The following is a 15,245-nucleotide window of genomic DNA, read 5'->3' as shown; positions in this document are numbered from 1 at the left end:
GAAAAAAACTATGCCCACCTCCCCCCGCCCCCTTCTGAGCGTGCGCAGGAAAAAAAGGGATGTTTTTGAAGTGATTGCTATGGGCGCGCATGCCCAGTACAGCTCCCGGTCTGCATTCGGCCATTTTTAAACATCCAGTTGTGTGTGAGAACTTTAATTTTCATTGGAAAAATCAGAGCTGCATTACAAGATGCAAGGACCAAGAATTTCTTACAGGATCAAGTGGAGGCACTAGTTACTGTAATTGAGCCAGATGGCACGAGCTGGACACCAGCAGAAGTCACATAAAAGTTTCACCAAAAGAAATGAAGAAACGTGGGAACCAACTTGCAGAAGATTACTGTGCAATGGTGACCATCTCGAGGTCTGGAGGCCAGTGCAAAAAGCAGTGGCAGGACCTTGGTCAAGTAGTTAGTGTAAGTAATATTTTTGTTTATTCAATGGAATTGCAATTGTAAATGTGACCACCCTGTCCCTGTATATGTAAATGTCCCACCCAGCAGAAAGACAACCTCCCTAAAAAGTTATGTTTTCATCTTTGCAGATGAAGGTATCACACAACAAACGGGAAAGAACTCGAACAGGAAGAGGCCCAACAAATCTGCACCCACTGATACCCTTGGAAGACAGGGTCATTAAGATGATGGGCCCTGCCTGGAGAAAAGCAACCACCACTGCATAAGCTGGGCCCACACTCGAGGGAGAGGGTAAATCCTGCAAATTCCACAGTCTGGCTTTGCTAACTGTTAAGTACTGCACGGGCTAGCCATGCTTTGGTTCATGGGGATGTCTCCGTCAGTTGATGCAATGTGCTATCATTCATCGTGGTCCTTCAAATCAGCCTGCTGCCTGCGCTGTGTGAGCCTACTCATACCACCCACCTTACCCCTCCTCTGCTGCTAACCATTTGTCTGTACTGTTATATTTTGCAGAACTTGAGGCCAACCCTGACTATGCAGAAGAAGATTCAGACGCGGACGAGCCGGAAGAGGAGAACATCTTCCAATCCTACCTTCCAGACCAAGAGCATGGAGGCGAGGGAGGTGATGGGCGAAGTTGCCACTGTCATACTCACTTTGGAGGAGGTGCAAGTGCCGCCCATTGAGGTGCCAGTCCCTTTTCTGAGTGGTATGAGTGCTGCTGGGATATTCCCTGGTTTCCCACAGTCTGAGGCTGGGGATTCCAGTGGGGTGCAGCGAGGATCATCCAAGGCCCCACGTCCGAGGCTGCGGGTTCTAGTGGGGTGCAGCGAGTCATACCCAGGGTGAGGAGGGGAAGGAGAGCTCAACAATGCTCTCCTGAGGTGCAGGATCTAACAGATGTGGTTCAGATGATAGTAATGAGTGCTGAGAGCATTAACCTTACGCGATCACTCCTGGATACCATCAGTAGGGTGGGTGATGAGGTCGGGACTGTCGGCAGAAGTAACAACACTCTCATGAGAAATGGGAACACTGTCCGGGAACATGAGGGAGGGAATATCTCAGTCAGCTGATACAATGTCGTGCACATGAGGGAGGAAATGTCTCAGGCAGCGGATACAATGTCGGTGCACATGAGGAAGGGAATGTCTCAGGTAACTGATACACTGTCAGGGCACATGAGAGAGGGAATGTTGGAGTTAGCTGCTGCAATAAAGGAACATGCCCAGACCCCACTCCCATTGACGGAATCAACTGCCACTCCCACTCCAATCCTCACACCAGCCTCTGAAAAGGCCCAAGCCAGGCCTTCCATATTACCGGCTGCCCCCGCCCCCGCCACCCCGCCATCCATCAAGAAGTGCACATTACCTGAGATGTTTGAAAGAATAAGCTTGGTACCAACTCGAGAAATGCTGCGCCACCGCCTGCGGGCAGGGGTAGAGTCAACAAGACCAAGCGCAGCGGGTGGTCTTAGAATAAGGTGGAGGAAAGATGGGTGCAGCCTTTCTTTGCTGCTCTTATTATTATTGTTGTTACTGTTGAAACTGTTCTCAAATTAAAAGTTTTTTGTAAGTTATGTAAATTTACAAGTTTAAAAGTTTGGAAGTGATCTTAACTGAAAACTTTAAAATTTGATATAAGAATATTTTTATTAAAGTTAAGTACAAATAAATGTTTAAACTTTTGAATAAAATATATTTTAAATTATGACTGAATCATTTCCATTATTTGTTCCATTATTAACACAACTTTTTGAAGTAAAGAAGAATCATTTCCATTATTTGTTCCATTAACACAACACAACATTACGGAACAGGTCCAAACAGTAAACATGGTCGTTCGGAGTAGTTGCCGCTGAGCCTTCAGGCAGCAAAGTGTTCATGGATGAGCTGCTGCCGCAAGGCTCGAGCAATCGTTAAAGGGACACAATGGCCCTCCCTCCTCCGCTGTCGTGCTCCGGGTTCAGGTAGTTGCATGGCTTCCTCGTCGTCCTCCTCCTCCTTGTCATCTGCATCTCCCTCCTCATCATCAGCCACTCTCACCTCAGGTGGGTCTTCTACTACCAGCTGCTGCTGCCTCATGATGGTTAAGTTATGCAGCATGTAGCACACAACAGTGAACTGACCGACAGTCTCAGGGCAGTATTGCAAGTAGCCTCCAGAATGGCCCAGGCATCGGAAATGCTGTTTCAAGATGGCAATGGTCCTCTCTATTATGCTGCGCATTGCAATGTGCGACATGTTGTATTCCCGGTCAGCTTCCGTCCGGGTTACGTGTAGGGACGCATGAGCCAGGTGGCGAGGTCGTACTCTTTGTCTCCCAGTAGCTAGCTCTGCCCTTCTGACTACTGCTGAAACATGGCAGATATAGCGCTCTCGTGTACGATGAACGCATCATGGATGCTCCCAGGGTATCTTGCATAAACTGACATGATGGGATACATGTCGTCACACACGAGTCGCACATTAACTGAGTAGAAGCCTTTTCTCGTATGTCTCGGAATCCTCCAAAGGTGCTCGCAAGGCGATGTGAGTACAATCAATGCAGCCCTGTACCTTTAGGAAGCCAGCAATCCTGGAGAAGCCCACAGCCCTGTCATGCATTGCCTGGGCGGTCATGGGGAACTTTATGTAGCCATTCCTCCGGGCACATAGTGTAGCTGTCGCCTGCCGAATGCAGAGATATGTTGCATGTTGAGAAATGACGCACACATCCCCAGTTGTGGCCTGGAACAATCCAGATGCATAGAATGAAAGTGCAGCTGTAACCTTTACTTCAACTGACAAAGCAATCCTCCTGATGCTTCTAGGTTGCAGGTCTGCTTTTACTAACTCACAGATCTGTTACAACATCTTTGTGGAAAGGCAGCCTTCTGACACAGTCTGCATCAGTCAGGTATGAACGTCTGTCTCGATATACCCGACGTGGGTAAGGCCTGCCCATCATCCTACGTGCTGAGGTTCCTGATGCAATGATGCCGAATCAATTGTCTCCTCCGCAGCAACATGCAGAAGGCTTGCATGAGGTATGTCATTGTCAGTATTGCCCCCATGATTAAATTGTACCTTTGCAAGACGCTCAAAACGACAGGCAGGACAAGCTTCTTTGTTGTGTCTCTCCCCAATGTTGTCGTCCTAGTATGGACCACACCTAGGTCTGAGCATGTGCAATAGGCTTGCTTAGATTGGGACCCCTGCCAACCCCCCAACTCTGGGCTTCATTTGATCCATAGTGGCATAGTGTAAGGGTTCTCATCCCTTCAGTTCAGCTTCCACACACCCACACCCCGTCCCCGGTCTTCTTTTCAAGCCGAGCCCAGAGCCTGGGCGCGGGACCGATTCTGCTGGCCAACGCTCTGACCCTCGAGCACGGTTTGGAGACAAGGTGGTGGTGGCGTGGCACTTAAAAAAAAATCCAAACTTAAAGAATTGCATGAAACTTCCATTTTCTGCGTTTTCAGTTGGAAAAATTTAAGCTCGATGATGCATATTTATGTGTTCTTCACTCCCTCCAAAGCTTTGTCTAAAAACAATGGCGTCTTTCTGCACTGGTTTTTCTTAAGTGCCCAGAAGGTTTTTTGGGAGCGGTCACATGCGCCGTCCCAGGAGAAATGCAAGTTGGCCAAATTTGCATAATTGTGAAAAACTGGCACAGACATCAGGTGACGCAAAAAAAATTAATCTAGAAAAATCGTAACTGAGTTACGCACAATCTTTGGGGAAAGCTGGATTTAAAAAAATTTAGGCCAAAAAAAACGGCGCAAATCACTGGGGAAAATTGAGCCTATGACTGTAACTGTGGTGCATTATCTATAGCCATCCCCTCAACCTCTCTGTGGCCTCTGCCATTGTTAATCTTATCTTTCAGCTTGATTTCACCCTGACCTATTTGATCGTAGCAATGGCTTTTCTTCCCACTCCCCACACTGTCGGCTTGGGAGTTCTCCCAAGGATCTTTGTAGGCTGAAGCCCCCCAGCTCAACTCTCCACCACCTTTCTCAATCGTACCGCTACCTCTGTGCTGTGAGACTGCTTGCCCGACATCCAGTCTTGCAAGAGCCGCAACTTCCTCCAGTCGAACATCAGGAAGACCAAAGCCATTGTCTTTGCCCCGCCACAACCTATGTGGCCCTCCCATTAACTTCATCTCCCTCCTGGCCAGGCTCAAGCTGAAACCGACACTTTGCTGACTCAGTTGAGTTTCTGGCTCCATAATAAAGAATGCCTACGTTCACCTACATATCACCCACCTCCGCTCCGATCTCAGCTCATCTGGTCACAGACATCCTCATCCCTACCTTTATCACCTTTACATTCCATTACTCAAATGTTCTCCTGGCCGGTTTCCCATCCTTCATGCTCCGTAAACTCCAGCTCATCTGAAACACCTGTGTCAGCATACTATCTCGCAGAGTCCTGCGTGGCACCACCCCACCCCCCCCACCCCCCACATCCTCACTGACCTACAATTGCTCCATGCCCATATATAAATCCTTCTGTGGCCTTCTCTCTCTCTTTCTCTGTTGCATCCTCTGAATTGCCTTGGGATCTCGGAATCATCAAAGGTTAACGGCAGTTGGCCCATCGTGTCCCGTCCCAGCCCGGCCGAAAAAGAGCTATCTGGCCGAATCCCACTTTCCAGCTCTTGGTCCGTACCTCTGCAGGTTACGGCACTTCAAGTGCATATCCAAGTACTTCTTAAAATGTGTTGAGGTTTCTGCCTTAAGCACTTTCAGGCAGTGAGTTCCAGACCCCCATAACCCACTGGGTGAAAAATTTCTCCTTGACTCTGCTCCAATCCTTCCACCAATCACTTTAAATCTATGCTCCCTGATTATTGACCTCTCTGTTAAGGAAAATACTTCCTTCCTATCCATTCTATCTAGGCCCCTCATAATTCTATTAAATCTCCCCTCAGCCTCTTCTGTTCCAAAGAAAACAACCCCAGCCTATCCAATCTTTCCTCAGAGCTAAAATTCTCCAGTCCTGGCAACATCCTCGTAAATCTCCTCTGTACCCTCTGTAGTGCAATCACACCCTTCCTGTAATGCGGTGACCAGAATTGCACGCAATACTCTAATTTTGTCCGAACTAATGTTTTATACAGTTCTAGCATAACCTCCCTGCTCTTATATTATATGGATGTTATTACAGGTTGAATCTCTCTGGTCCGGCACCCTCAGGACCTGACCGGTGCCGAAACAGAGAATTTTCCGAACCACAGGAGGTCAGTGCTGGTGATCGCTGATTGAGGGAGGAGAGGCGGGGAATGTTGGCGATTGGTCATTTCTCTCTCTGTCTCAGGTCTGACACCCCTTCACTGCGCCATCAAGTCCCACAATTCCACAATGAGGAAGCAGAGTGAGATGCTGAGTGTCACGGGGGCGCTTAACAGTGAGCTCCAAGCCCAGGCCCAGGAAAGCGGCAGTTCTGCCACGGATGTTTCCAGACCAGAGTGTCCCAGACCAGAGAGGTTCAACCTGTACTAAATTAAAGGTACTATATGAATGTGAATTGTTGGGCTGCTGTAGGTTTTAAATGCGCTATGGTGGGGAGTTACTGTGGAAATATAATCTGCTAAGCTACTTGCCCCCATCCCGTTTACACAATAGGACTCCCACAACGTTACATAACTGGGTAATACACAGCAGACCGAACGGCAAAAAGTCTTCGAACTTACCTGATGGTCCTGGATGCACGGAGGTTTGTGCTCCTGGGTCTCTATGCGTATAGGGCCACGTATTCCGGGGGGGGGCATGCAGTTCGCAAGCGCCCATGGGATCATGTGGGCCGGCCCAACCAATAAAAGAAAGGAATCCCCATTCGTGCTTATGGTGATTCCATATGTACACATGAGCATGAATGGGAATACCCCCAAAAACATATGTACACATCAAATACAATTTTTAAAATTACATATTTATAATTAATTAAAATGCCATTTAATTAAATATTAAAACAAAAATGTAATTAAAAAAATTAAATTAAAATGCTTTAAATGGGCTAAAAATAATCATAACTTATTGTACTGGTTTTTTAATGTTTTAATGATAGTTTAAATACATATAATATTTTTGTTTCTAACGTTGGCAAAAGCAGGCCCTACACTTTTACCAGGCGTAAGAATTTCCCGGGCATTCGTTGGGCAAATAGCCCAACTCTCTGCCCATGGATGCCCTTTTCCCAGGGATGGTTTGAACCAGTGAAGAAAATTCTTGACAGATCACAAGTTCCGTGTTTTTGCGTGTGTGCTTCGCGTGGCCTGCGTACGCGCCCATAGGGGCCACAAATTACAGACCATGATTAGATCTTAAGATTGTAAGTTGCAGCATTTCCTGATCACATCCTGTTTTGAGCTCACTGCAGGAATTGTATGGGCTAGACTTTCCACTTCACCGCCCATATATCGCCCAAAACGGCCTTGCATCGCCCATTTTGACAAAAAAGTGGAAATTCAGGCCGGATCATCGCTGAAAGATTATCCACCTGTCCCTTCCAAGTTTTCCCAGTTGGACGCCAATGTCGGGAGAAAACAGAAGGGATTCCACCTACCATTCTGCCACCCTCGCCAAGATTAAGCTCGGAACGAGTCATGATTTCTTCAAGTTTAATATCAGGAAAATTTAAACCATCCACTGTGCCTTCCAACAACACCTCTATTCTACTGCTCTGGAGTCGATCCAACTGTCAGCTAAAACCTTAAGGCGAGCCAGGAGTTAGAAAGCCCCAGCATTCTGCTTGGATCCTTCACCCATTCTTTCCAAACCTTGCTTTATGACACCTCTGAAATGGTGTCCACCTGGCTCTACCTCTCCCTCACCACCACCGAGACCCTCAGATTAGTTGCGCTGATAGGGTTAGATGAAGAGGGATGGGAGGAGGCTTGTGTGGAGCATGGACTTGTTGGGCCAAATGGCCGGTTTCTGTGCTGCACATTCTACGCAAATCTATGATGATCCCACCTATCCTCTTAAGGCTGGACTACTTGAATAGTCTTATTGCCAGCCTTCAGCTTACAGGTTACTGGAAAAATACAGTACCAGACGGTAGTGAATCGTTCCCCTTTACCCACTGGGTGCTGTACATGTACAGGAGCTGACATGAATTTATGCATATGCCTTTATGCATATATAACCATTATATAAAAATGCAGTATTCAGAATTCTTTTCTTTCCTAGATAAATCAAAAAAGTGGTGCACCTAACACACATCTGCCATACTTCAACGTGTTAAAAGTACAGGTATTTGAAAGAAGAGGAAAGCAGTAATTTTATGCTGCTGTCTAGCGCCCGGGGGGTGTGGGTTGATAAATTTACAAGTAGTTGCCAATCTGCAAACTTCCCACACAAACAGCAATAACCCCATAACTGACCCAAAGCTACACCCATTTACAAATACTTTTTGTAGTTTTAAAGAACCAGCTAAAGTACAGCACAGCAACAGAATGATACACTGTACATTACATAGAATATAGGAATTGCCGGACAAAAAAAGACCAAGATCCATCGAGTTCACCATGTACCATCCTGCTCGTCACACGATACAGCGATAATGGAGTTGTTGACTAATCAGAGCAACCAGTCTCTATCAATGAGTCTACAACAGACCCAGACATGAGAGGAGGAAAACCCCAGTGGTGGAGAGCTTTGGGAACCATACAACAACTTGCATTTATATAGCACCTTTAATGTAGCAAAACGTCCCAAGGTGCTTCACAGGAGTGTTACCAAACAAAATATGACACCGAGCCACATAAGGAGATACAGGTTGAACCTCCATTATCCAGAATGCCCTTATCCAAAACCACCACTCGTCCAGAACCATTCCTAGCCACCGACATGAACAAATTGAAGTCTGTCCTCACTGCCGACTCACGCAATCGCTGGCCTGACCCTGCGATCCACCGCACCCCACCATAATCTCTCTGCCGCACTCCCAGCCCCAAGCCAGCCAGCCCCGATATCCCCTTGCTCAGTACCTGTACCATCCAATTTAGCGTGATCACCCCTCGTCCAGAAAAATCCCTTATCCAGAACAGGCCAGGTCCCGAGAGTTCCGGATAAGGAAGGTTCAACCTGTATTAGGGCAGGTGACCAAAAGCTTGGTCAAAGAGGTAGGTTTTAGGGAGCATCTTAAATGAGGGGAGAGAGGCGGAGAGGTTTAGAGAGGAAATTCCAGAGTTTAGGGCATAGACAGATGAAGGCACGGCCACCAATAATGGAGCGATGTAAATCGAGGATGCGCAAGAACATCTCAGAGGGTTATAGGGCTGGAAGAGGTTACAGAGATGGGGAGGGGCGAGGCAACGGAGGAATTTGAAAACAAAAATGACAACTTTAAAATTGAGGTGTTGTTGTACCGGGAGCCAATGCAGGTCACTGAGCACAGGGGTTATGGGCAATGTTCCCTTTACGGCCCCTTTAAGGGGCTGTGCTGCCCACTCAAAATACCGCAGATGAGCGGTGTTTGCATTGAGAAGCTGTCAAACAGGCAGCGCGGGACCCCTGGAGCGTTGCACGACTCTGCAGCTCAAAGGAAACATTGGTGATGGGTGAACAGGACTTGGTGCAAGTTAGGATAAAGGCAGCTTTGGAGGAACTCAAGTTTATGTCGGGTGGAAGATGGGAAGCCAGATAGGAGAGCATTGGAATAGTCAAGTCTAAAGTTAATAACGACATGGATGACAGTTTCAGCAGATGATGAGCTGAGGCAGGGGCAGAGTCGGGTGATGTTACAGATGTGGAAGTAGGTGGTCTTGGTGCTGGAGAGGATATTGGTCCTAAGTCATCTGTGCCTTCCAAGTATGCTACACTTACCATGTCACATCGCAAATTACTCATATGCTGTATCCCAAAATGTTACCTTCTGAAAGAAATATTATTTGCATTTGAATGAATGGATACTAACTGCTCCCACCCTCACCCTAGGGAGTCTGTTTCACAGATTGACCACTCGCTCACTGAAATAATAATTCCGCAGATTCGTTTTGAATTTAACCCCTTCAAGTGCGGGCCATGTCTGCTGGTCTACTGTTCTAGACAATGTGAAGCAGCTTGTGGCCACACTCCTGTCGTTATAAAGCACCGGAACAGCTGGCATACCATGAACACAACCGTTGCAATCAGCTTATCAGAAACAAGAACCTCTGGGACACATGAGGCACTGCACCTCTAAACACAAAGATTTACACATGAGTGTGTCAGGATTTCACATATTAGTCTCCAACTTACTGGACAGGTGAACAGATTTAAATGGTTCCAAATAGTCTTTCATATACAATATTCATCAATGGGAAAATAAACTCTGAAACATGCCTTATTTTGTTTTTCAAAAATGCATACAATACTCCCGTCTGCAAATGCGAACAAGAAAGGATCCGTTCAGTCCGTAAGGCTGACCCCGAGCTTCCGATCGCCTGTCACTTTAATTCTCTGCTCCACTCCCACTCTGATCTCTCTGTCCTCGGTCTCCTATACTGTTCCAATGAAGCTCAACACAAGCTCGAGGAACAACACCTCATCTTTCACTTAGGCACTTTACAGTCTTTTGGACTCAACATCGAGTTCAACAATTTCAGACCATAACCTCTGCCCATATTTTTTTTAAACACAAACCCCCACCCCCTTTTTTTCTTCTTCCCTTGGCAGCTGGTGATGATTCCGCCATTCACACCTGATCTAGACTCATCTTTTGTTTCTTAACTTGTTCCATTACTATCTCATTTTTGTCCATCATCCCTTTTGTCTCTTAATCACTTCTGCCTTCCACCCGATTACAGACCTTCCCTTTTGGAAGGTGGAAACTGAAACGATTGGAAATATTATCTGATCATTATCACATTGCTGTTTGTGGGACCTTGCTATGTGCAAATTGGCTGCCATATTTCGTACATTACAACAGTGACTACAGGCCAAAAGCGCTTAGAAACGTCCAGTGGTCATGAAAGGCGCTATACAAATCCAAGTCTTTCTTTCTTTTGTTCTTTCCTACTCTCCCCCTTTCACTGCCACTGCACTCTCTTAAGAATCGGCTACATCTCTAACTTTTCCAGTTCCGATGAAGGGTCACAGAACTGTTTCTATCCACAGATGCTGCCTGACCTGCTGAGATTTCCAGCATTTTCTGTTTTTATTTCAGATTCTAGGATCCACAGTATTTTGCTTTTGTAAGAAAGAAGAAAGTTACTTAAAACATTTAGCATCAAGCAATACATATTCATGGTAACCCCTCTGGAATTTAGTGCCACAAATTTCCTTCAGGTTCAGATCTGATGTTGAGGAACATACCATGAGGGGACAGAGTTCGATTCATCCTGTCAACTGAACTCTTGGATTAGAGGGAAGAGAACAGAAATGGAACGGAAACCAGACAGTGCAGTTGCCAGCATCAGGAGTGGCAGTAGTTGCAAGTAGGTGTGAAAGGCATCAATCTAAATGAAGGACAGTGCCCACCTCCAGCACCTCGCTACCGGGTGAAGGAGTTCAGTGTAGACACAGGCCCGGACACCTGCCATTTAATGGGGCGGCGGGGGGCGTTAGCAGAAGAGAAACCAGACGGGGCAGACACCACATCACAGATAGGGACCGACAGTCCCCTCCACACCCCTCAGACAACGACAGATCCTCACCCTCCCAACAGACTCCCTCCTCATAGACAGGGACAGATTGTGTCTCTCTCTGACTGTCTATATGTATGTGTCACTCTCTCACTATCTATCTCAGTGTGTGTCACTCACCCCCCCCTCTCTCTCTGTCTATATATATAATATATATGTCACTCACCTCTCTCTCTCTATAGATATATATATATATATATATATATATATATATGTCCCTCTCTCACTATCAATCTCTGTGTCTGTGTCACTCACCCCTCTCTCTGTCTGGGTATAAATATATATATATATATATATATATATGTGAATATATATATATATCTATAATGTATATGTCACTCACCCCTCTCTCTGTCTATGTATATATATATATATATATAAAATGTATATATACAATGTATATGTCACTCACCCTTCTCTCTGTCGATGTATATATATATATATAATGTATGTCACTCCCTCACTATCTCTTTCTGTGTCACTCACCCCTCTCTCTGTCTATGTATATATTTATAATATATATGTCACTCCCTCACTATCTATCTCTGTGTGTCACTCACCCCTCTCTGTCTATGTATATATATATATTTATATATAATGTATATGTCACTCCCTCACTATCTGTGTCACACTCACCCCTCTCTCTGTCTATGTATATATATATATATATATAATGTATATTTCACTCCCTCACTATCTATCTATCTCTCTCTGTGTCACTCACCCCTCTCTGTCTATGTATATATAATATATATAATGTATATAATGTATATGTCACTCCCTCACTATCTATCTCTCTGTCACTCACCCCTCTCTGTCTATATATATATAATATATATAATGTATATGTCACTCTCTCACTATCTCTCTCTCTCTCTCTCTCTCTCTCTCTCTGTGTCACTCACCTCTCTCTCTCTCTCTCTCTCTCTCTGTGTCACTCACCTCTCTCTCTCTCTCTCTCTCTCTCTCTGTCTGTCTGTCTGTCTGTCCATCGCCGCCGCTCGAGCTCCGGTAACCCGGGACAACAGCTGGAACCGGAACCGGAAACACGAGCAGCGCGGCCCGGGCTGAGCAGCGGCTGCTGGCTGGAGAAGTGTAAAATCAGCTCCTCGCAGCAAATGCAAGCAATGGGGCCTTCCAGCGGCTTGGCTGAGCCAATGCTGACACATGGGAACAGCACTGCACATTGGCTCTCTCTGGGCACATTCACTTTCAACCCGAAACGCCCAGTTTCTCCACGGGTTTCACCGTCATCCGTGCAGATGTTTAAGGGAGTGGTTTGAACAGTTCATCTGTTTCCCCCCTCAGCGTGCTGACAGGAGGAATGTTTATCAGAAGAGCCAGCATATTTTTACAATTGATGTCACCACACACATTCCCAACAGGGGAACAAGAACGACACATATGCTGCATCAATAGCGATTCACTTATCCCACCGTAAATGTGGGAAACGAATCAGTGCAGGAACTGACATAAGCATAAAAAAAGACTTGCATTTCTATAGCGCCTTTCATCACCTCAGAACGCCCCAAAGCACTTTACAGCCAAATAAGTAGTTTTTGACTTGCAGTCACTGTTACAATGTAGGTCTTACCTGAGCCTGCCTTTTGCAGGATACCTGGAGCACTGAGTGTTGCCCTCTTACTGTCAGTTTTTGACGAGCTGGTCATTTATCTCATTGTTCTTTGTGGGACCTTGCTGTGTGCGTTTGTCGATATTGGAATACTTCAAACGCATGCATTAACTGTGAAGTGCGTTGAGAGATCTTAAGGATTCTGTAAACACAAGTCCTTCTCCACAGATGTTGACTGACCTGCTCGAGGTTTCCATATATCTTTTGTTTTCATTTCAGAGTTGCAATATCTGCAGTACTTTGCATTTCACGTATAAAACACCAATTTACCTTATTTTTTTCACTTCGGTCAGCCTGAAGATATTAAGTTAACTCTTCTTCGGTAGATGATAGACAAATGCAGTGTTCTTTTTCTCTCTGCTCATCTTCACTGGCCGCTCCACCGGTTTCTGGTCCGCGCTCAGCCTTCGGGCAGTGGGGTGGTGGCTGCAGAGCTTCTGTCGGCCCTCCGGCCGCCAGGTGGCGCTGCTCCCGCCTGCAGGCAGTGAGTCCTCCGGCCGCCAGGTGGCGCTGCTGCTGCCTCCTGGGCGGTCGCGGCCAATTGGAAGGCGGGGTTCGCTGCGCGCGCTGTGATTGGCTGCGCGGTGGCGGGAGATTGCTGTGGCCGGTGCCGGTGCCGGGCTCGGGTGTGTGAGTGAGGCGGTTGGTGCGGCTCCAGGTTCCGGGACACAGGACACAGTCACCAGGCGATTCGGTGTCGGTGGGCGCGGAGATGCAGTTCTTCGGGAGGAACCGCCAGCGCCGCTCCCCCTTGGCCGACCTCTACCCTTTCCCCGTGCAGTTCTACGAGCAGCCGCCCACCGAGAATATCTCGCTGCAGGTCTTCGAGAGCTTCGCCGTGGAGAGGCTGAAGCGTAAGTGGGCCTGAGACTGTATAATATTAGTGTGTGTGGGGGGGGATAGAGAGAGAAGGGGGAAGACTGTGTGGGGGGGGATAGAGAGAGGAGGGGGGTATAGAGAGAGGAGGGGGAAGACTGGGGGGGGGATAGAGAGAGGAGGGGGAAGACTGGGGGGGGGGATAGAGAGAGGAGGGGGGTATAGAGAGAGGAGGGGGAAGACTGGGGGGGGGATAGAGAGAGGAGGGGGAAGACTGGGGGGGGGGATAGAGAGAGGAGGGGGAAGACTGGGGGGGGATAGAGAGAGGAGGAGGAAGACTGGGGGGGGACAGAGAGAGGAGGGGGAAGACTGGGGGGGGATAGAGAGAGGAGGGGGAAGACTGGGGGGGGATAGAGAGAGGAGGGGGAAGACTGGGGGGGGATAGAGAGAGGAAGGGGAAGACTGGGGGGGGGGATAGAGAGAGGAGGGGGAAGACTGGGGGGGGGGGATAGAGAGAGGAGGGGGAAGACTGGGGGGGGGGATAGAGAGAGGAGGGGGAAGACTGGGGGGGGGGATAGAGAGAGGAGGGGGAAGACTGGGGGGGATAGAGAGAGGAGGGGGAAGACTGGGGGGGGGATAGAGAGAGGAGGGGGAAGACTGGGGGGGGGATAGAGAGAGGAGCGGGAAGACTGGGGGGGATAGAGAGAGTAGGGGGAAGACTGGGGGGGGGGAAGAGAGAGGAGGGGGAAGACTGGGGGGGGAGAGAGGAGGGGGAAGACTGGGGGGGGGATAGAGGAGGGGGGAAGACTGGGGGGGATAGAGAGAGTAGGGGGAGATGGGGGGGATAGAGAGAGTGTGGGGGGGGGATAGAGAGAGTGTGGGGGGGGATAGAGAGAGTGTGGGGGGGGGGATAGAGAGAGTGTGGGGGGATAGAGAGAGTGTTGGGGGGGATAGAGAGAGTGTTGGGGGGGATAGAGAGAGTGTGGGGGGGGATAGAGAGAGTGTGGGGGGGGATAGAGAGAGAGTGTGGGGGGGGGATAGAGAGAGAGTGTGGGGGGGGGATAGAGAGAGAGTGTGGGGGGGGGATAGAGAGAGAGTGTGGGGGGGGATAGAGAGAGAGTGTGGGGGGGGATAGAGAGAGAGTGTGGGGGGGGATAGAGAGAGAGTGTGGGGGGGGATAGAGAGAGAGTGTGGGGGGGGATAGAGAGAGAGTGTGGGGGGGGATAGAGAGAGAGTGTGGGGGGGGATAGAGAGAGAGTGTGGGGGGGGATAGAGAGAGAGTGTGGGGGGGGATAGAGAGAGAGTGTGGGGGGGGATAGAGAGAGAGTGTGGGGGGGGATAGAGAGAGAGTGTGGGGGGGGATAGAGAGAGAGTGTGGGGGGGGATAGAGAGAGAGTGTGGGGGGGGGATAGAGAGAGAGTGTGGGGGGGGGATAGAGAGAGAGTGTGGGGGGGGATAGAGAGAGAGTGTGGGGGGGGATAGAGAGAGAGTGTGGGGGGGGGATAGAGAGAGAGTGTGGGGGGGGATAGAGAGAGAGTGTGGGGGGGGATAGAGAGAGAGTGTGGGGGGGGATAGAGAGAGAGTGTGGGGGGGGATAGAGAGAGAGTGTGGGGGGGGATAGAGAGAGAGTGTGGGGGGGGATAGAGAGAGAGTGTGGGGGGGGGATAGAGAGAGAGTGTGGGGGGGGATAGAGAGAGAGTGTGGGGGGGGATAGAGAGAGAGTGTGGGGGGGGGATAGAGAGAGAGTGTGGGGGGGG

At 48.5% G+C, this 15,245-nt stretch overlaps 2 protein-coding genes across 3 annotated transcripts in view; one reads left to right on the top strand and one right to left on the bottom strand.

Moving 5' to 3' along the window:
* Window positions 1-13,090, bottom strand: part of rab23 (RAB23, member RAS oncogene family) — a 42,143-nt gene extending 29,053 nt beyond the window's left edge. Inside the window, exon 1 of one of the 2 annotated variants that reach the window (XM_070884871.1) lies at window positions 12,943-13,090. The gene's annotated coding sequence lies outside the window, so the exon portion shown is untranslated. Of the gene's footprint in view, window positions 1-12,633; window positions 12,680-12,942 lie in introns of those variants that run through there. The other variant, XM_070884872.1, reaches the window with a different exon arrangement.
* Window positions 13,091-13,273: 183 nt separating this feature from the next.
* The window catches only part of prim2 (DNA primase subunit 2), a 266,094-nt gene continuing 264,122 nt past the window's right edge, over window positions 13,274-15,245 (top strand). Inside the window, exon 1 of the mRNA XM_070884338.1 lies at window positions 13,274-13,526. Coding sequence (XP_070740439.1) covers window positions 13,385-13,526 — 142 coding nt within the window. The 5' untranslated portion in view covers window positions 13,274-13,384. The remainder of the gene's footprint in view (window positions 13,527-15,245) is intronic.

Source organism: Pristiophorus japonicus, chromosome 7, assembly GCF_044704955.1.
Source record: "Pristiophorus japonicus isolate sPriJap1 chromosome 7, sPriJap1.hap1, whole genome shotgun sequence".
NCBI lineage: Eukaryota > Metazoa > Chordata > Chondrichthyes > Pristiophoridae > Pristiophorus > Pristiophorus japonicus.
This window is presented reverse-complemented; position numbering and strand designations above follow the sequence as displayed.